Source organism: Musca domestica, unplaced genomic scaffold (genome assembly GCF_030504385.1).
Source record: "Musca domestica strain aabys unplaced genomic scaffold, Musca_domestica.polishedcontigs.V.1.1 14, whole genome shotgun sequence".
Taxonomy (NCBI): Eukaryota; Metazoa; Arthropoda; class Insecta; order Diptera; family Muscidae; genus Musca; species Musca domestica.
In genome coordinates this window covers 7,656,290-7,678,784 of record NW_026712192.1, presented here as the reverse complement: position 1 = coordinate 7,678,784, position 22,495 = coordinate 7,656,290, and the positions used below count along the sequence as shown (strand labels likewise).

At 35.6% G+C, this 22,495-nt stretch overlaps 1 protein-coding gene across 6 annotated transcripts in view; it reads left to right on the top strand.

The window, feature by feature from the left end:
• The window catches only part of LOC101894336 (longitudinals lacking protein, isoforms A/B/D/L), a 743,553-nt gene that overhangs the window by 677,836 nt on the left and 43,222 nt on the right, over positions 1 to 22,495 (top strand). For all 6 annotated transcript variants that reach the window (XM_059119169.1, XM_059119168.1, XM_059119166.1 and 3 more), the window contains 3 exons: positions 8,798 to 8,989; positions 9,063 to 10,361; positions 12,296 to 12,421. In XM_059119169.1, the coding sequence (XP_058975152.1) occupies positions 8,798 to 8,989; positions 9,063 to 10,361; positions 12,296 to 12,421 (1,617 nt within the window). The remainder of the gene's footprint in view (positions 1 to 8,797; positions 8,990 to 9,062; positions 10,362 to 12,295; positions 12,422 to 22,495) is intronic.

The following is a 22,495-nucleotide window of genomic DNA, read 5'->3' as shown; positions in this document are numbered from 1 at the left end:
GAAATTTTAAAATAAGGTAACTATTTCTTTGTAGGACTGAGGGGGATGGGAAATTTTTGAAATTCGTACTTATTTGTACTAAATGGTACTAAATTTTGGAACAATTTAAATTTTGGTTGAACCAATGGGGTTGAAATCCTGGAATTTAAAAATAAGACTACAATTGCATTGTAGGACTGAGGAATGTGAGCAATTTTGGAAATACGTACATATGTGTAAAAAATGGTACTAAATTTTGTACAATTTTAATTTTCGATGAACCGGTATACATTTTGTAAACAATATTTCTATTGGACTGTATGATGTAGGCAGCTATTAAAATTTGTGTTAAGTGTACTAAATGGTACTATATTTGGTACAATTTCGATTTAGGTGAACCGATAGAGCTGGAATCTTGAAATTTGGAATTAAGATTACTCTTGGAGTGTAGGATTGGATTATGTAGGAAGTTTGGGAAATTCATACTTAACTGTACTAAATGGTACTAAATTTGACACAATTTGGATTTGGATGTACCAATGGGGCTAGTATTCTGAAAATTGGAAATAAAATTAATGTCGGAGTATAGGATACGGATATGTATGTAGTTTTTGGACATTTGTATTTATATGTACTAAAATGTACTAAATTTGGAAGAATTTTGATTTAAGAAAACCGAGAGGGATGGAATCCTGGAATTAGTATTGGGGTTTTTTGTTGGAAAATAGGATTGGGGTATGTAGGAACTTATGGAAATTCGTATTTATGTGTACTAAACGGTACAATATTTGGCACAATTTGATATTGTGTGAAATTTGGTATTAGGGCCTGTTCATGTTCATGTGGAGGCGATTTCGGAAATGTCTACTATAATTGTACGAAAATTGTTGAATGCTACTATAGGTGTTATCCGGTGAAGGGATATAGATGAAATTCTGACATTTGGTATATAGATTACTGATGATATCTGTGTTTGAGATTTGAAGGTGATTTTAGAAATGTGACCTTTATTTGTACGAAAAGTACTTAATGGTACAAAATTTTGTTTGGGTGAAGGGATAAAGCTGGAATCTTCAAATTTGATATTGTGGTCTCTGTGGGTATTTGGAATTGAGATATGGAAGTGGAATTGAAAATGTGTACCATAATTGTTCGAAAAGTACTAAATAGTACTACATTTGGTATTGGGCGAAGGTATAGAGCTGGAAGCCAGACATTTGAAATTGAGGTCTCTGGGATTGAAATATGGAGGTGGTTATGGAAATCTGTACTATAATTTTACGAAAAGTACAAAATGGTACTAAATTTGGTACTGGGTGAAAGAAGAGGGAAATAATCTAAAGTTTTATATTTAGATTATTGATGGTATCTGTGTTTGAGATTTGGAGGAGTTTTGGGAAATGCAACCTATATTTTTACGAAAAGTACTAAATACCAAATTTAGTACTATAATTTGGTATTGGGCAAAGGGATATGGCTGGAATCCTCAAGTTTGATATAGTGTGGTCACTGTTGGTATCTGGAATTGAGATATAGAGGTGGTTTTGGAAATCTATAGGAAAAGTACTAAATAGTACTAAATTTTGTATTGGGTAAAGGGATAGAGCTGGAATCCGGAAATTTGATACTGAGGTCTTTGTTGTTATCTGGAATTTAGATATGGAGGTGGTGAAGAGAGCTGAAATCCTGAAATTTGATATGGATGGTGCCTGTGGTGGTTGAGAGAATGAGCTTGTTTTGGATATGCGTACTAAATGTTACTAAATTTGGTATTGAATGAAAAAATAAAGCTGAAATTCTGAAATTCGATATTAAAGCCTTCTGGTGAAAGTTTCGAATAATCAAAATGAATATACAACCCGAAAAAAGTATCCGATTGTCTTCAAATTTCACATATCCCAATATTTTTATTAACCAAGGATTCGCTGTCAAGATGGGATATATCGGTCCACTCCTCCTGCTACCTCCCCCCCCCAATGAGTCAAAATTTGAACATCCATGAAGCTCATAAAACGCGAAATTAACATCCGATTCCATTCAGACTTAGTATATCTCAATATTTCTATCAACACAAGAGCTGTTATAAAGGTGGTAGAGATCGGACCATTCCTTCTGGTACCTCCCTCACATAGGGTTCAAGATTTTAAAAAACAAACAAACGTCCAAAAATTTGAAATAAGCATCCAATTCTCTTCAAATTGCACAGCGATTCTTTACAATTTGCTGTAACTAAAGATTTCTCTCAACCAGAAACCTGGGATGAATATGGAATTTATGATTTCGCATAAAATTGAATATACAGGGTGAAAAAAAACTGCAACAAAGTCAAACCCCATATTTTTTACATATTTTTTTTTAAATTTTATTGAATGGAAGCAAAAATATCGGAAATAGCATCAAATTTTAGAATTAGTTTAGATTTGTTCGAATTGGTCACCTTTGGCTCGAATTATGGCCTTCAAACGGCCAATGAAAACGTCACACGCTGCCCGAATGTTGCTCTGCGATATTTTGGCACATTCCCGACGAAGCGCTTGCTTGAGGTGATCGACACTTTGGTATTTTTTAGTGCCAACCTTGCTTCCCAAAATACTCCAGATACAATAATCCAACGGATTGGTATCCGGAGATTTTGGTGTGTTGGAAATAAAGCGAGGAGCCTCATTTTATAACTATTTTTGGGTGGCACAATCTGAGTGCGATGGTGCTGAGTCCTGTTGGAATGTCCAAGGTTTGCGACCAAAATGTTTGCGTGCCCAAGGCTTTAATACACCCTCCAAGAATATTTTCTCGATAAGATTCGGCATTTACTCTGATGCCACGGTCGATTAATACGAGCGAAGGGCGACCATCGGCTGTTATGGCGGCCCACACCATCACCATGGCCGACGCTTGAGTTCTGCTGGCCAACCGAAGGTGCACATTTTCAGCTGACCTCTTTGGCAAGTAAAGCCACGATCATTTTGTTTGTTTACAAACAGCTGGACAACGAATGTTTTCCCATCGGAGAAAACCAAATTCGGCAGATCACCACTTTTGACCAAGCGAAGCAACTCTTTAGCTCTTTTGAGTCTATTTTCTTTCTGTTGCGGTGTAAGTTCTCGCATTTTTTGAAATTTCAATGGCTTTACCCCGAGCTAATTTTCCAAAATTTGCCGAATGGAATATTGCGTTATGTTCAGCTCACAAGCCATTTTTCGGCTACTGCGACGCGGGTTTCGATCAATTCGCTTCTTTACTTTTCGAACCATTTCTGCTGATGTTGCTGTTTTCTTCCGACCACTTCCTTGACGTTGGGCTACGCTACCAGTATCACGGTAACGAGCGATGGTACGAGACACAAAAGATTTCGCATTTAAATGCTGGAGTGATCAACCGATAGCCACTTGTTGTTTTCCTGCCAAATATCATAAATAAATCACCCTATCACGCTTGAATTTCATCACGAATAACTTTTTTTCTGGAGAATTCTCACCAAAATGCTTTTGTACGCTTGTAAACAATATAACGAACTGTCACTGGAATAATTTTAACAGCTGTCGGACGAGTGGCTTAGAAATGACAGCAGTCTGAAATTGGTTGCAGTTTTTTCATCTTACCCTGAAAATATTCGATTTTCTTGTAATTTTTTCCATACCAATATTTTTATCTGTATTAGATGAAGTATGAAAGTGGAATACTTCGGTCGACAATATCTGCTACCTCACGCACATTTTCGCATCTTCTAAAAATTACCACAAATTTAATATAAAGTGAAGGAAGTAGTCAATATAGTCCTAACCTGGCACCTCACAATATTTATATCATATTTATTTTTTGTCAGATACGTATAGGACAATATTGGCCCATTGCTTCGGAACCTACTCCATAGGGGGTCAGTCGTTTGAATAATCATAACAGAAGTCAAAATATATATATAAAATCGAACATTGCCTGAGGCCATACATCTGTGGGCAAAACCGGATACTGATACTTTTTAACTCGTTTTAAAGGACAATTAGCATCTTCGAAACTTTAAATTTCCTCATTCATAAGTTACCTTTCAAAAATCCACCTTATCTTCTGCGCTCTACTTATATCCTCTCTTTTTTTACTTTATATTGAAATGGTCAAATATCTTTCTCTCAATTTATGAAGCGTTACAAAATCAATTTTCAAACGCCATAGAAAATATTTATTACGAGCAACGATTGGGAAGTAAATACGAAGTTTGAAAAATAGAAAACTACCACAATTACCACCACTCCTACCTACCTAACTACCAACCAACCAAACCTCAAAGCTTAAAGCTAAACCATGAAAAATCACCGCACGCATTATTGGAAATATGGTTATATGTATAACGCCCTCGCCCTGGCCAGAGTTGGCATAAAATATTCGAATACAAAGGCTGCAGGAGAAATTAACAACAAATGCCAAGAAAGGCCAGAATAAAATCGTGATTTCAGTACAGCCCAGAAAAAATACTCACGATTAACGAAATGTGCTGCAAAGAGGAAACAAGTTTACACAGAGCCTACATGTGTTGCATGTGGTATCAAGAAATATGGCAGCGTTGGCAGTGCCACATATCATTGCATAACCTTAGGCGCTATGAATGCAAAGAGCAGCGAGTATTTGCGCATGCGTATGGGATTTTAAATATAAATTTTTTAGATCATGCTTCACTTTTGTCTTTGAATGTTTCGCTGTCTGCCAAGGCCTATTCTGTTAGGTAATGCTCACTTTAAAATTCAACCTCTAAAGGGAATTATGTTGTCTCATCTCTGGCCACGTTTTCAGGCAACGCACAATAGGCGGTCTGCAAGCATTTTCCACATAATGGCCACAAGGTCCACAAGTGGATGTTGGATACAATGGCATATTGATAACATTTTGCTGCGGCTGCTATGTCACATATTTCGAACGAAGAAATGTGTAAAAATTGGTGCAACACCAACACCTCACTTTTTTTGCGAGGCTTAGCCAAAGGAAAAGCCAAAGCATCTAGATCATAGCGGCTGCCAACACTTGCCGCTTAGATTTTCTTTAAATCTATGAATTTAGATAGTTGTTTGTGTTGTTGTTGTTTTTTCTCTTTTGTGTGTTCTCCTCAGTGTCCAAACAACGAAAAAACTGTCAACGCCCTCGCATGCCTTGGGCGTTTGGTATTCTTTTTCGGTTTGCCTTCACCTAACCAACCTTAAAATCCACCATCACTTATATTAGTGGTCCGTTCGTCTGTCCGTCCGTCCACTAGTTCACTTCCAACATTCCACCACTGCTATGCTGACTTCGATGATGGTTCTACAATGGCGATGATTACATGTTACCGCCAAAGTTGACGACAAGCAATGGACGAGGTCGGCCAATTGCTGCTGCTGCATTGTTTGTTAGCTGTGTTCGACTCACTTCAATTCTTCATTTTCAATTTTCAGCTTTTGCAGTTCATCGGATTGGTTGGTGTTACACTTTGTAGGCAAATCGTAAATCTAATAATTTTGTTGTTGTTGTTGTTTTTTTTTTTTCTTTGGCATATCATAAAATATTTCACCACAAACACTCCTTAATTTTTGCCATAATTTTTACATTGACTGATGCATACATATTTATGTTATGTATGGGCTCCATCTGAGAGAAATAAATATTGAAACAAAGAAATTGGAATGGCGTGATAGAAATTTTAGGAAACGAGATTATTTTCTAAGGAAAAAAAATAGAAGCTCAACTCCGGAGGATTTTTTTTTCTATAGAAAAAAAAATGATCCAAAATTTCGGAGAATTTTTTTTTTCTGAGGAATTTTTTTCTATAGAAAAAAATCGAACCTCAGCTACTGAGGAATTTTTTTCCTATAGAAAAAAATCGAACCTTAGCTACTGAGGAATTTTTTTTCCTATAGAAAAAAATCGAACCTGAGCTACTGAGGAATTTTTTTTCCTATAGAAAAAAAAATCGAACCTTAGCTACTGAGGAATTTTTTTTCCTATAGAAAAAAAAACGAACCTCAGCTTCGAAGCATTTTTTTCTATAGAAAAAAATCGAACCTCAGCTACTGAGGATTTTTTTCCTATAGAAAAAAATCGAACCTCAGCTACTGAGGAATTTTTTTTATAGAAAAAATCGAACCTCAGCTTCGAAGCATTTTTTTTCTATAGAAAAAATCGAACCTCAGCTTCGAAGCATTTTTCTATATAGAAAAAAAATGGAACCCCAATTTCGGACGATTTTTTTTTCTATAAAAAAATGCTCCGAAACTGAGGTTCGATTCTTTTTTTTTCTATAGAAAAAAAATGCTCCGAAACTGAGGTTCGATTCTTTTTTTTTTTCTATAGAAAAAAAATGCTCCGAAACTGAGGTTCGATTCTTTTTTGTCTATAGAAAAAAAATGCTCCGAAACTGAGGTTCGATTCTTTTTTTTTTCTATAGAAAAAAAAGCTCCGAAACTGAGGTTCGATTCTTTTTTTTTTCTATAGAAAAAAAAGCTCCGAAACTGAGGTTCGATTCTTTTTTTTCTATAAAAAAATGCTCCGAAACTGAGGTTCGATTCTTTTTTTTTTCTATAGAAAAAAAATGCTCCGAAACTGAGGTTCGATTCTTTTTTTTTTTTCTATAGAAAAAAATCGAACCTCAGCTTCGGAGGATTTTTTTCTATAGAAAAAAAATCGAATTTCAGATTCGGAGGAATTTTTTTCTATAGAAAAAAAAATCGAAATTCAGATTCGGAGGAATTTTTTTCTATAGAAAAAAAAATCGAACCTCAGATTCGGAGGATTTTTTTTTCTATAAAAAAATTGAACCTCAGATTCGGAGGAATTTTTTTTGCTATAGAACAAAATTGAACCTCAGTTTCAACGGATTTTTTCCATAGAAAAAATTGAACCTATGATTCGGAGATTTTTTTTCTATAGAAAAAATCGAAGCTCAGATACTGAGGATTTTTTTCTATAGAAAAAAAGTCGAAGCTCAGATACTGAGGATCTTTTTCTACCGAAAAAAAATCGAATATCAATTACTGAAGTTATTTCTGCAGAAAAAATCGATCCTCAGTTACTGAGAATTTCTATAAAAAAAAAGATGATCGAAGCTTGGCTTCGAAGGATTTTTTCTATAGAAAAAAAGGAATCCTAGTCCATTATCCATGTTATCCGGATAAAGACAACAAATTATCCTCTTACCTGGATAATGACAAAAGGTTCTCCACGTAGTCGGATACCGTTGAAAATTATCCCTGTTATCTGAATAAAGTCAAAACATCATCCACGAAGTTTGGCTAAACTTTGAACATTATTAGCGTTATCCAGATGAAGTCATAACTTTATCCACGTATCCGGATAAAGTCAAAACATTACCCACGTTGTTTGGATAACCTTAGAGCATTAACTGTGCTATCCGGATAAAGTCAAAACATTATCCATGTTATCCAAATAAAGTCAAAACATTATCCACGTAGTCTGGATAATCTTTAGACATTACCCTAGTTATCTGGATAAAGTCAAAACATTATCCACGAAGTTTAGATAACCTTGGAACATTATCCGTGTTATCTGGATAAAGTCAAAACATTATACACGAAGTCTGGATATCCTTGGAACTTTATCTGTGTTATCCGGATAAAGTCAAAACATTATCCATATTATCCAGGTAAAGTCAAAACATTATCCGCGTAGTCTGGATAACCTTTGAACGTTATCTGTTTTATTCGGATAAAGTCAAAACATTGTAAACGAAGTCTGGATAACCTTCGAACATTCTCTGTGTTATCCGTCAAACCATTATCCATGGATAAAAGGATAAAGTCAAAACATTATCCACGCAGTCTGGATAACCTTTGAACACTACAAAATTACCCGGATAATGTCAAAATATTATCCATGAAGTCTGGATAACCTTGGAACGTTATCTGTGTTATCCGGATAAAGTCAAAACATTATCCATATTATCCAGATAAAGTCAAATCATTATCCGCGTAGTCTGGATAACATTTGAACATTATCTGTGTTATTCGGATAAAGTCAACACATTATCAACGAAGTCTGGATAACCTTCGAACATTATCTGTGTTATCCGGTTAAAGTCAAAACTTTATCCACGTATTCGAATAAAGTCAAAACATATCCACGTAGCCTGGATGCTTTCGAACATTATATGTGTTATCCGAATAAAGTCTAAAAGTTATCCACGAAGTCTAGATAACCTTTGAACATTATCTGTGTTATCTGGATAAAGTCAAAACATTATCCAAGTAGCCTGGCTAGCCTTGGAACATTCTTCAAATTTCTTACGAAAATTCCAAAGTCGTAAGTCTTTAAACCTCCAATGTCAATCATACCAAAATGTTGTTTCGTCAGACCCACATGGTACAACATTTATGACCAACATTAGGTTGTTGTGTTCAGGCGCAAAGTGTTGATTTAGCCAAACAATTACTGCCAATGAAAAATTGCTATTAATTTTTTATTTCGACTCGTGAGCGATGTGAATGTCTTCCACATAAACTGAGAACTGAGAACTATGGTCAGTCAGAAGTTGGGGGGTTTTGCTGCAACACATTTACAACAACGTAAACGAACTTTCTATCATCTGGTGCCAGCCTTTTTGGCCTTGGGCTGGAAAGCATAAATCTTATGGTTAATCTCATATTATTTACCCAAGTAAATTATTAGAATTGCAGTGTTGATATTTTTTGTCTAATGTCCAGCGGTTGGGTCCATCTGGCTGTTAGTCTGTCCAAACGAATGTTAATAGACTGTCATTACTGGCAAATTATTGGTTGTGATTGTTATTTGTTATTCAAAATGTCTAATTTGTATCTTTCTTTTTTTTTTGTTCCCTTTGCAGGTGGTCCTCTCGGCCTGTTCATCGTATTTCCAGAGCCTATTTCTGGACCACCCCGAAAAACATCCCATTGTGATATTAAAGGACGTCCGTTTTGCCGAACTACAAACCCTAGTTGAATTCATGTATAAAGGCGAAGTAAACGTGCAATATTGTCAGTTATCGGCACTGCTGAAAACGGCGGAGTCTTTGAAGGTAGGCCCACACCACATAAATGGCAAAGAGAAGTGATTTGAATCCTTATTTTGCTCTCTGTCTCTCATTGCAGGTCAAGGGTCTAGCAGAAATGACAAATCAGAACACAACCCTACGCGAACCAGAACGTGAACCTGAACGTCTACGACCTCATTCACAGCCCTGCAAAAGTAGTAGCTCATGTGACAGTCCTGTCGATGCCACCCTATCGGGAGCCTCCACATCCACGTCCAATATTGTCGCCTCATCATCGGCCGCCTCAGCGTCCGCCGCAAGCGCAGCACCATCAATAGCAACCGCAGCAACAACACCAACAACATCTGCCACAACAACAAATGCCACCAGCACAACTTCGGCTGCCGTTGCCACTTCGCTGAGTTCGAAACGCAGCACCAGCCACGACCAGCAGTCAACAACAACAGCAGCAGCAGCAGCAGCAACAGAACGTTGTAGCCCCTCACCTCCAAAGCGTATCCATGTCAAGTCGGCAGCCTCAATACAAGAACCACAGCATCGTGGTTCACCCCAACCCCTAGATCTCTATCAAAGACGTTTGGAACAGCAACTGGAAGACAGCAAGGAGAACTCCCTTGCGAACAACAATAATGCAACCTCGGCGTCCGGCTTTACAGCCACAACCGTGTCGACGACAACCTCCAATGAAAAGACACGAAGTACAACACCCCAGAGTTCGGCTAGTGGGACCATGTCGACAAGGCACCAAACACACGAAGGCGATGACCCAACACTGAAACATGAACGCGACAGTGATCGTGAAACAGCAGGTCTTGAGTCACCGGAACGTTTGAGTGATGTTCAACGTGGCCTGGGTCGGGGCGACCTGGAAGACACTGGTGTCGAAAAGATCGAAGACATTGAAGATGTCGACTATGGTGACGAAGAAATGGATTTAGACGATGACGGTGATAACAGCTCCGAAGATATTGGGGGGCTGAATATGAAAATAGGCAGCAGTAGCTTGGCTGCGGCACTAGTTAGTCCCAATTTGCGTGCAGGTCTGGAGAGTGGGCTTTGTTCGCTCGGTGGCAGTCGTGAACGAGATCGTGATCACGGCGATGGTGGTGGTGGTGGTGGTGGCGGTGTCGATTCGGCACGTTCTACACCCCTAACCGGTAGTGCTGCACTGGCCTTAGACTCACATTCACAACGTCCAGCATCGCGTAGTTCCCGAGATGGTTCCGGGTTGGATCGCCCCAGTAGTAGGGGTGGTCTGAGCGGTTTACCCTCGACATCGGGCACCTCGCTAGCCGGCGGTCTAAGTCCCAGTTCATCGACGGCAGCTGCTTTGGGATTGGTCAGTGATACACTTGCCGGACCGTCGGGTTTGGGTCCCGTGCAGTCGGTACCCTTGGTAAGTGCGATGAACATTAGCCGTGTTATTTGGATAAAATAGAAATATCAACGATAAATTCAAACATTTATCTACGTATCCGGATAAAGTCAAAACATTATCCACGTAGTCTGGATAACCTTTAAACATTACCCATGTTATCTGGATAAAGTCAAAACATTATCCACGAAGTCTGGATAACCTGGATCTGTGTTATCCGGGTAAAGTCAAAACATTATCCATGTTATGCACATAAAGTCAAAACATTATCCACATTGTCTGGATAACTTTTGAACGTTACCCAAGTTATCTGGATAAAGGCAAAACGTTATCCGTGAAGTTTAGATAACCTTGAAACATTATCTGTGTTATCCGGATAAAGTCAAAACTTTATCCACGTATCCGGATCATTATCTGTGTGTTATCCGGATGAAATCAAAACATTATCTACGTTGTCTGGATAACGTTTGAACATTATCTGTGTTATCCGGATAAAGTCAAAACATTATCCGCGAAGTCTACATAACCTTTTACAATATCTGTGTAATCCGGATAAGGTCAAAACATTATCCACGTAGTCTAGACAACCTTTTAACATTATCTGTGTTATCCATATAAAGTCAAAATGTTATCCAAGCATCTGGATAAAATCAAAACATTACACAGGTAGTCTGGATAACCTTTGGACATTATATATGTTATCCGGATAAAGTCAAAACATTATCCACGTATCCGGATAAAATCAAAAAATTATCCACGTAGTCTAGATAACCTATGAACATTATCATTGTTATCCGGATAAAGTCAAAACCTTATTCATGCTATCTTGACAAAGTCAAAACATTATCCACGAAGTCTGGATAACCGTGGAACATTATCCGTGTTATCCGGATAAAGTCGATACATTATCCACGTTATCCGGATAAAGTCAAAACATTATCCACGAAGACTAGATAAACTTTGACCATTATCTATGTTATCCGGATAAAGTCAAGACATTATCCACGCATCCGGATAAAGTCAAAACATTATCTACATAGTCTGGATGACCTTTGAACATTATCTATATTATCCGGATAAAGTCAAAACATTATCCACGTAGTCTGGATAACCTTTGAATATTGCCCATGTTATCTGGATAAAGTCAAAACATTATCCTCGAAGTCTAGATAACCTTTGAACATTACCTGTGTTATCCGGATGAAGTCAAAACTTTATCCACGCACCCGGTTAAAGTCAAAACATATCCACGTAGTCTAGACAACCTTTGAACATTATCTTTGTTTTTCGGATAAAGTCAAGATAAATCCACGTATCCGGATAAAATCAAAACATTATCCACGAATTCCAGATAACTTTTGAGCGTTATCTGAATTATCCGATTGAAGTCAAAACATTATGCATGTAGTCTGGATAACCTTTGAACATTGCCCATGTTAACTGGACAAAGTCAAAACGTTATCCGCGAAGTTTAGATAACCTTGGAACATTACCTGTGTTATCCGGATGAAGTCAAAACTTTATCCACGCACCCGGTTAAAGTCAAAACATATCCACGTAGTCTAGACAACCTTTGAACATTATCTTTGTTTTTCGGATAAAGTCAAGATAAATCCACGTATCCGGATAAAATCAAAACATTATCCACGAATTCCAGATAACTTTTGAGCGTTATCTGAATTATCCGATTGTCCGGATAATTTCAAAATAATAGCCATCCTATCCGGATAATGTAAACATTTATCCAGTCATGGGTAATGCCTGATAATGTCAGAGCCTCGCCATGCAATGTAACAACGTTATACAAATAACATAAAATGTCAAATCCCATATCTATACATTAGAAAATCCTTATGCACTTTATCCAGCCTCCGAATCCGAATTATCCACCCCACCGCTAATATGTCATAAACCCACCCCATTAACATTCCTTATTTCCTCTTTTTATGTTTTAGTCTCTCAAAAAGGAAATCGATTGCAGTGAAGATGACAACAGCAACAGTCGCCATCTACAGCCACGTTCCGCCTCGGCCAGTGGAATTTTAGGCGGTGAAATCGATTATCGAACCTCTCATGAATCGGTAAGTGTCAGTTTTGTTTCCATTACACTAGTTATCACATTTCTCTTTTTTCTCCGTATACTTCACTTTTGTTGTAACTTTTTTTCTCCTTCTCAATATTTATATATAAATATATGTATGTATATGAATAATAACTATATAACTAAATATTCGTATACATTTGCTATCAGTTGTCTCCTTTTAATATATATATATGTATTCAAAACTATATATATCTATTTCATAATACATATATATTTTCCTTTACAATAAATCATTGAAAAAAACCAACAACTACAAATACAAAGCAATTTACTTAAAAAAAAAAACTAAATATTTTTTTGCTCTTCGTCGTGTTCTTTGTCTATGAATTTTGTTTTTTATATACACAAATATTTTTTAGTTGTTTTTTTTTTGTATTATTATATATATATTTCACAACAACAACTAAACACTTTAAAATTGAATTGAATTTTTCCCTTGATGTGGAAATGATAAACAAAAAATCCCCACTTTTATTTCCTCTAAACCTCTGTATGTAAATACCAAATCCCACTTTGTAAGCCCACCTAAAATGAAATATTCCTCCCCTGCCCGGCCTTGCTCTACTCATTTCACCTGAAATGAAATTTGGTGAAATGGAAAAACTACAATTTGAAATTGCATGTTAAATTGAAATTTAGTTTGTTTTTAGTTTTTCCAGCCAAATACCCAGTACAAATTTTGCAGATTTCCCATAACCCCACCACACTCCGACCTTAGTGCTCTGTTGCTGCTAGCCCAGCCATGTTTTGCTACTAAGCCTATTAATATATTCCATCGCTCCCTCCCCCATATAGAGATTTTATTCTATCGGCTCTCCCTCTCTTCTCTTTAGTTTGGTTTAGTCCTAGCTATCTCTTGCCAAGCCTATATTGATTTGTTGCTATTATTTGGTCTATTTTGATTTTGAGTTTTTTTTTTTTTTTGCACCCAAAACGAAAATGTCTATCCATTTTTATATTTAATTTTTTAGTTGTTTTTGTTTTGCCGAACACATATTGTGTTATTCTCATAGAAATACAATCCCAATTGGGGGGCGCCCCCATAGAACTTAACTATTATCATCATCGTCACCCTGGCGAAGTGCATACATAGAAACCCCCCTTACCTAAGTCCTGGGTTTTCCGTTTCCAGTTATGCTGGCAACTTCCACTCTGCAAAACTATTTGTTTAAAGTTGTTATGGGTTTTTTCCCTTTTTTTTTGTTTAGTTTTCAAATGTTTTTATTATTTATTTGCCACATCTCTTTATACATTTATAGATGCACCCACACAAACACATGTATGTGTATGGGTCTCACACACATACATGTATTTATACAAATACATTGAAACAAGGAGTATAGTAAATGTCGCATGTTTCCGTGTCCTCAATTTGTTGTATTTGGTTTTAGATTTACTGTCTTTACTCTCCTCTCCCTTAACTCTTCTCCCCGCTACCATATCTGCTTTTTGGTTGGTATTTTTATTTTAGATTTCCTGCTTTGATATTTTTTCTGATTTTTATCCACTTTGTATTTGCACTTCCGTTTGGTTATTATTGTTGTTAGTTTTGGGGGGTTTTTTCCTGTACCGAGGGTGGTCGTTAAAATGTAAATTTTTAGTATAATCTATGACAAAATATCACTGTGATAAAGTTAAGCGTGTAATTCACTATATTTGGAGAACAATTTACCCTTTTCCACATTTAATAAAATTTCTGAATAATGGGTCAAATTTTTTTATATAACTTGCAAATATTTCCGCTAGGATGACACAGCAAATATCCTGAAGAAAGTAAAAATTAATTCGAATAGGATTCAGAAATGTAGCAATCAGAATTATCCCTCAGCCTCATGGCTACATTTTTCCCAATAAATGATATATACCCTATATCTTTATCGGGCAAAATGTTCCTCATTGAAAAACGCAAGGGTATAGATCCTAGATCTCTTTGCACGAAATCCATCATTTGTAGTCGAACTAACCATGCCCGTCCCTCCATTTTTCTGTCTATTCTATTTGGTCGAAACTTGGGTTATCGTAAAATTTTAACCAAACTTTGATCGAGTTATGAAATGGGCAATATCCGCCAACTCCTAGAAACTCCCTCATAAAAGTTGAACTTTTTGCGAAAAAAATCTCAAAACTCCATAGTCTCCAATATAGTTCAGATTGGAAATGGAAAATATTGCAAACACAACTGAATTTTGAATAATAACTTCTTTGAAGTGGGATATCAATGTCAGAATTTCTGCAACCTTTTTTCTCACAAAAATTGTCAATATTTTTAACCCTCATAAAATGCGAAATTATTCCCCAGTTCTCTTCAAACTTTTTATTTTTATACTAATATTAGATTTAATATAAAGTTTGGTATGTCCTCCATAAAGGAGCGCACATAAAAGAGTGGTCAAAAGCTGAGTGTATATACCTATCGGGACACCGACAGAAACTTTATATGTGCTTATACTCTCAGCTATATGCCTAGAGAAGATATATGTCATTTGATACCGCCAAAACCTGCCTCATCGAAAAAAACGGGTTTAGACCCTAAGTCTTTTTGGACCAAATCTGTTTCAGGACACTTGGAGTCGATCTAGCGATGTCCGTCTGTTTAGCTGGATGTGCGCACAATACCTCTCGAAGGCAGTGTGATTTCATCCAATCTCCATACATCGTAATATTATTATCAAATTTAGATCGAGTTCGGAGATGGGCAATATTGGTCCACTCCTTCTGATACCTCACCCACAAAAGGTCGAAATTTTCAAAAAAAAAAAAAAAAAAAAAAAAAAAAAAACGATTTTACTCCAACTTCGCAAATCCTAATATTTGCATCAGTGCTAAGTCAGATCCGAAAATGGACAATATCAGTCCACTCCCGCAAGTACCTCTCCCACAAAGGGTCAACATTCTGAATATTTATAAATTTTGTAAAATGTGATGTAAGAGTCCGATTGTTTTCACACATCATAATATTTTTTTTTAACCCCAGGTCTGGTGTGAAGATGAAATATATATGGACCACTCTTTTTTGGGTACCTCCCCCACAAAGGGTCCAAATTTTGAATAACCAAAACTATTATAAAATCCGAAATAAGCATCCGGACCTTTTCATATTTCATATATCTCAATATTTCTACAAACAAAAGATCTGCTGTGAAAATGGAATACATCGGTCCACACCTTCTGGCACCTCACCCACAGAGGGTCATTTTGAATATTTATGAAGCTCTTAAAACACGAAATTAACATCCGATTTTATTCAGACTTGGTACATCTCAATATTTCCATCAACACAAGATCTGTCATAAAGATGGTAGAGATAGGGTCATTTCTTATGGGACCTCCCCCACATAGGGTTCAAAATTTCGAATAACAAAACGCTCAAAGAAAGCGAAATATGCATCCAACTCTCTTTCACACATACAAACATTTGTTCTAAGAAAAGATCACCTCACCCACAAAATATCAAAATTTTAAATGCTTTTAGAAGTCATAACTTGCGAAACAGATCAGCGATTCGTTACAACTTGCCATATCTAAATATTTCTCTCAATCAGAAACCTGAGATGAATATGGAATTTATGATTTCTCATAAAATTGGATAAAAATGTTCGATTTTCTTGTAATTTTGCCTAAACCAATATTTTTATCTGTACTCGATGAATGACTATATCTGGTACTTGAAGCTCATTTTAATATTTTCTTAAAATTATCACTTATGTCATGTTAAATGATGATAGTCCAAACCTGACACGTCGCAATATTTATATCGTTTTAATTTAGGTCCGATACGAAATGGACGATATTGGTCCATTCCTTCAGAACCAACTCAATAGAGGGTCAACAGTTTGAATAATCATAACAGAAGTCAAAAAATATTTAAATAATCGAACATTGGCTGAGGGTATACGTCTGTCGGCAGAACCGATTAAAACTTTTTTACTGTTTTTTTTTTATTTTTATATTTTTTGAAGAGACTTTTTTTAAGAATACTTTTTGAAGAGCCTTCAAGACGTGGTTTTTATAAAAAAATAAGAGTAAGAAAATAAGTGTGGATTTTATTTCTGAAGAGACTTTGAGACGAGAATTTTTTACAGAATATTTTTTGAAGAGTTTTCTAAACGTGGATTTTTTAAAGAATATTTTTGGAAAATCTCCGAGATGTGTTTTCGACACGTGGATTTGGATTGAAGAGTTGTCGACACGTGGATTTTTAAAAAATATTTTTTAAAGAGTCTCCGACACTTGGATTTTTTAAAGAATATCTTTTGAGAGCCTTCGTGACGTGGATTTTCTAAATAATATTTTTTGAAGAGACACCAAGACGTGGTTTTTACAAAAAAAAAAAACGAATCTTCGAGACGCGGTTTAAAAAAAAAAAAGAATCTTCGAGACGTGGATTTTTTTAAGAATATTTTTTGAAGATTCTCCGGTACGTGAATTTTTTTTAAGAATATTTTTTTAAAGATTCTTCGGTGCGTGGATTTGTTGAAGAATATTTTTGAAGATTCTTCGAAATGTGGATTTTTTTAAGAATATTTTTTGAAGATTCTTCGTTACGTGGATTTTTGAAATAAAATTTTTTGAAGTTTCTTCGATATGTGGATTTTTTTAAAGAATATTTTTTGAAGATTCTTCCGTACGTGGATTTTTTTTAAGAATATTTTTTGAAAATTCTTCGAAAGGTGGATTTTTTTAAGAATATTTTTTGAAGGTTCTTTGAGACATGGTTTTTACAAAAAAAATAAGAATCTTCGACACGTGGATTTTTTTAAGAATATTTTTTGAACGTTCTTGGAGACGTGGTTTTTACAAAAATAAATTAAGAATCTTTGAGATGTGGATTTTTTAAAGAATATTTTTTGAAAGTTCTTGGAGACGTGGATTTTTTAAAGAATATTTTTTGAAGGTTCTTGGAAACGTGGATTTTTAAAGAATATTTTTTGAAGGTTCTTGGAGACGTGGATTTTTTTAAAGAATATATTTTGAAGGTTCTTGAAGGCGTGGAGTTTTTATTGAATGTTTATGAGGATTCTTCGATACGTGAATTTTTTAAAGAATATTTTTTGAAGGTTCTTAGAGTTTTTATTGAATATTTTTGAAGATTCTCCGATACGTGGATTTTTTTAAAGAATATTTTTTGTAGGTTCTTTGAGACGTGGAGTTTTTATTAAATATTTTTGAAAATTCTTCGATACGTGGATTTTTTTAAAGAATATTTTTTGAAGGTTCTTTGAGACGTGGAGTTTTTATTGAATATTTTTGAAAATTCTTCGATACGTGGATTTTTTTAAAGAATATTTTTTGAAGTTTCTTTGAGATGTAAAGTTTTTATTGAATACTTTTGAAGATTCTTCGATACGTGGATTTTTTTAAAGAATATTTTTTGAAGTTTCTTTGAGATGTAAAGTTTTTATTGAATATTTTTTGAAGGTTCTTAGAGTTTTTATTGAATATTTTTGAATATTCTTCGATACGTGGATTTTTTTTAAGAATTTTTTTGAAGGTTCTTGGAGACGTGGAGTTTTTATGGAATATTTTTGAAGATTCTTCGATAACTGGAATTTTTTAAAAAATATTTTTTTAAAATTCCTTCGAGTACTTAAATGTCTACTATAAAAATTTTAAATTTAAAATGTGAAAAACTAACTTCGCATATGATTCGAACGTTATGTGTAAACTGGCCTTAGAAACTATAATGTCTAAATTTCTCAACATTTTCACAAATATCTATCGATTGGGCGCCACTTTTTGCTTGCCATTTTTCTTGTCAGACATTACAGCTACTTGTTTCTGTAATAAAAAAGGAACTTAAATGTTTTATCACCGGTGTTATCACAGGAGTTATCACTTAAAAGTTACGAAATTGAGGGGAGATTTTTCTTATCCCTCCCAAAGTGCCAGAGATCAGCCATAATAAAAAAAGAAATTGTATGTCTTTCATAATTTCCGATTTTAATAGCATTAAAATGAAAAATAACCATAATTTGTGCATCATACAATTCCGGACTTGACAACAACGTTAATATTCGTAATATATGTGAAATATTATTGCAGAATTCTCCCTTCAATGAAAAATCTCAACATATCGCATACTTATCCAATGCAGGGAATGAAATGTAGAAATGAAATCTCAATTTCATTTTCTTTGCCGTGTTGTGTTTTTTCTCCCATTTTTTAAAGACTGTAGGGGACCGTAAAGTTTTTCTTTTGTGACATTTTTCCCTGATGTCAGTGTTGTTTTGGTTCTTTTCTTATATTATTATATTGCATGAGATCCGTTTTGTACTTTCTATTTTTTTTTCACTGCTTTTTTTTTGGACGAAAAATATTTACGACAATATTTGTTGTTGAAATACATCAGGCATTACCTCTTCTAGTGTTTGGGCGCCACTGCAAGTGGGCGCTCAAAAAAGAATGGGGGAAGAGTGCAAGTGGAAATAAAAGTTAAAGCCTGGTGCGAACGAACGAAAATGCCAAACGTAATTTAACTCATACTACGCACTTAGCCCATAAAAATACACCTCAATGTTCTCGTCCTGCCGACTGTTTGCATTTCACTTGTTTTTTCATCTTTTCATTTTCATTTTGAAAGTCTGCAGCATATTCATGACAGTTCGTTCGTTCACTCGCTCGCTCGTTCGGTGTCTACGCTGGAACAACATTCGTATACATGCGTTGACGTTTTCTTTTTAATTCATCCGAACCGAAAATAAACGACAACGAAATTATATAAAAATTCTTATTTTTTGTCTTATTTTGGCTAGAAAAAATGAATTTTATATAAAAACGAGATATTCTTGTTGTATCCATGTGCGGATGGTTGGTATGTCGGCAGTCACATGACTGCCCGCCCGTCCAAGAAAAAACATAAAAAATGAGCAAAACTGAATCAAAAAAAAAAAATAGACTTATATGCAGCAGCATCGGAGCTTTAGTTATACGTAAAGGAAAAATAAATGAAAGAAAACCTCGAAAATTATATACCTTCAGGTTGTGCCAGAGATGAATTTGTTTTCTTGTTGGTCTTGTTTCTACTTCTTCTTTTTTTTTTTGGTAATCGTATGACTCTGCCAGGGGATTTTTTGGTTTGTTTACCGTTTTTCTGTCAATGGGACTAGGGATGACAGCAAAAAAAACATTTTGGTGTGAGACCTGACGAAATGAATTATATAAGTATGTAGTAGGTAAAATATTTGTCAAGCTCAACTTTCTACAAAAGTACAGTTGTGTGCAGGAAAACTAAGTTTTACAAACGACTAAATTTATTTGGAATATGTGGGGTTCAAAACGTGTTTTTTTTGGGAATCCAATTGCTATTAAATGAAAATAATTAATTAAGCTCCTATTCCAACCATTGGGCGCCACGAACATACGGTCATTTTGCAGATCCTCAAATCACATGCAAATCCTTTTAAGATGCCTCCAAAATACATTAGAAAAAGTCCCCAAAAGGTTTAAAAGTTAATCATAAGTCTCCCATCTAGCCACTCTTTTAAACATTGGGCGCCACTTCATTCAAATCAAACCAAAGTTAAACTTTAATTTTATGGAGATCCGCAATCAGTTTCAAGTCTTTTCAGCATATTTATTCCTCAATTACAGAAGCTTATCCAAAAAATGAATACTGCTAGTTATCACTTCAAAATTATTGGGCGCCATTTGAAACTAGTTATTTAGACCACCCTTCAGAACACTTTTCACAAAGCTAGTTCTGCCGTTCCCTTAAGTGAATTGTCCATTTGAACTACGTCCTTTGTGAAGTACCAAAACATGACAACATGTTCATTCTGTTACAACCTATTTATCACTGATTTATAGCTTTTCACTATCGGCCATATGGCTTGAGAAGTGTAGTTGCAGATGAGCACTTGTGACGCTATCACAAGGTCGTGACCAGCACGACGACCACAGCATTGAAAAGTGCTCCTCTGCATCAGAACTGTGCGAATATGACTTTAGGAGAAAGTGCAAAAGAGAGTCTAAGCTTTCCCCCACAATCCGAACTAAGGGAATGTAACTCCTAAAAGAGAGGCAGAGAAGATGTCGCCATTGATCTCGACTGAGAGGCCAATTAATGTAATTAATTGCAATGCTAGGGAAGGGGGGAAAATGTATCGAACATATACCTTGGCGCAACTAAAGTATCAAACTTATGCAGTCTCTTTGAACCAAGTCCGTTTCAAGACACTTGGAGTCGATCTAGCAATGTCCGTCCGTCTGTCTGGCTGGCTTACTGGTGCGCACGATAAACCTAAAGGATAGTTCGATTCTGACCCAACTTTGCAAATCCTAATATTTTCATCAGTGCTAGGTCAGGTGCGAAAATAGACAACATCAGTTCACTCCATCAAGTATTTCCCCCAAAAAGGTTCGAAAAATTTTTAAATAATTTTAACTTTTATAAAATGTGATTTAAGAGTCCGATTGTCTTCAAATCGCACACATCACAATATTTATATTAACCCAAGGCCTGGTGTGAAGATGAAATATAATGGTCCACTCCTTCTGGAACCTCCCCCACAAAGGGTCAAAATTTTGAATATCCATGAAACTCATAAAACGTAAAATTAACATCCGATTCAGATCAGACTTTGCACATCGCAATATTTCCATCAACACAAGACATGGTATAAAGATGGTAGAGATCGGACAATTTCTTTTGATACCTTCCCACAAGGGATCAAAGTTTCGAATAACCAAGAACGATTATAAAATCTGAAATAAGCTCCTGGGAATCTTCATATTTCACATATCCCATAACCTCAACTCAAGCAAGATCTGCTGTAAAAATGAAATATACAGATCTACTCCTGCTGGTACCTCCCCCACAAAAGGTCAAAATTTTAAATATCCGGGAAGGTCATAAAACGCGAAATTACCATCGGATTCTATTCAGACTTGGCACATCGCAATATTTCCATCAACACAAGATCTGTTGTAAAGATAGTAGAGATCGGATCATTGCTTCTGGCTTCTCCCTCACAAAAGGTAAAAGTTTTGAATAACCAAAAATGACTATAAAATCCGAAATAAGCACCCGGGACTCTTCATATTTCACACATTCCATAATTTCTAGTCATACAATATCTGCTGTGAAGATTAAATATATCGGTCCAATCCTTCTAGTACCTCCCTCACAAAGGGTAAAAATTTAGAATCCCCGTGAAGCTCATAAAACGCGAAATTAACATCCGATTCCATTCAGACTTGGTACATCTCAATATTTTCATAAACACAAGATCTGTTATAAAGTTGGTAGAGACCGGGCCATTGCTTCTGGTACATTCCTTACAAAAGATAAAAGTTTTGAATAACCAAAAACGATAATAAAATCCAAAATAAGCATCCGGTTCTGTTCATATTTCACACATCTTATTATTTCTACTAAGAAGATCTGCTAAGAAGATGGAGTATATCGGTCCACTCCTTCTGGTACCTCCCCCATAAAGGGTCAAAATTTGGAATATACATGAAGCTCAAAAAACACGAAATTAACATCCGATTCCATTCAGGCTTGGCACGTCGTAATATATCAATCAACACAAGATCTATTGTAAAGATGGTAAAGATAGGAACTTTCCTTCTGCTACCTCCCCCACAAAGGGTCAAAGTTGTGAATAACCAAACACGGTTATAAAATCCGAAATAAGCTCCCGATTCTCTTCATATTTCACACATACCACTATTTCTACTAACACAAGATCTGCTGTCTATCGGTCTACTCCTGCTGGTACCTTTTCCACAAAGGGTCAACATTTTGAATATCCAGAAACCTCAGCTGAATATGAAATATATGATTTCCCCATAAAATTGGATATAAGTGTCCGATTTTCTCGTAATTTTGCCAATACCAATATTTTTATTAGTATTATTTTTATTTGTATCCATTCCTTCGGAACCTACTCCATAGAGGGTCAACAATTTGAATAATCATAGCAGAAGTAAAAAAATATTTAAATAATCCAACATTGGGTGTGCAGCTGTCGGCGAAACCGATTGATACTTTCTAACTTGTTTTTTTTTTTTTTTTTTTTTTTTTTGAAGATTGGGTAGTTAGGCTCAT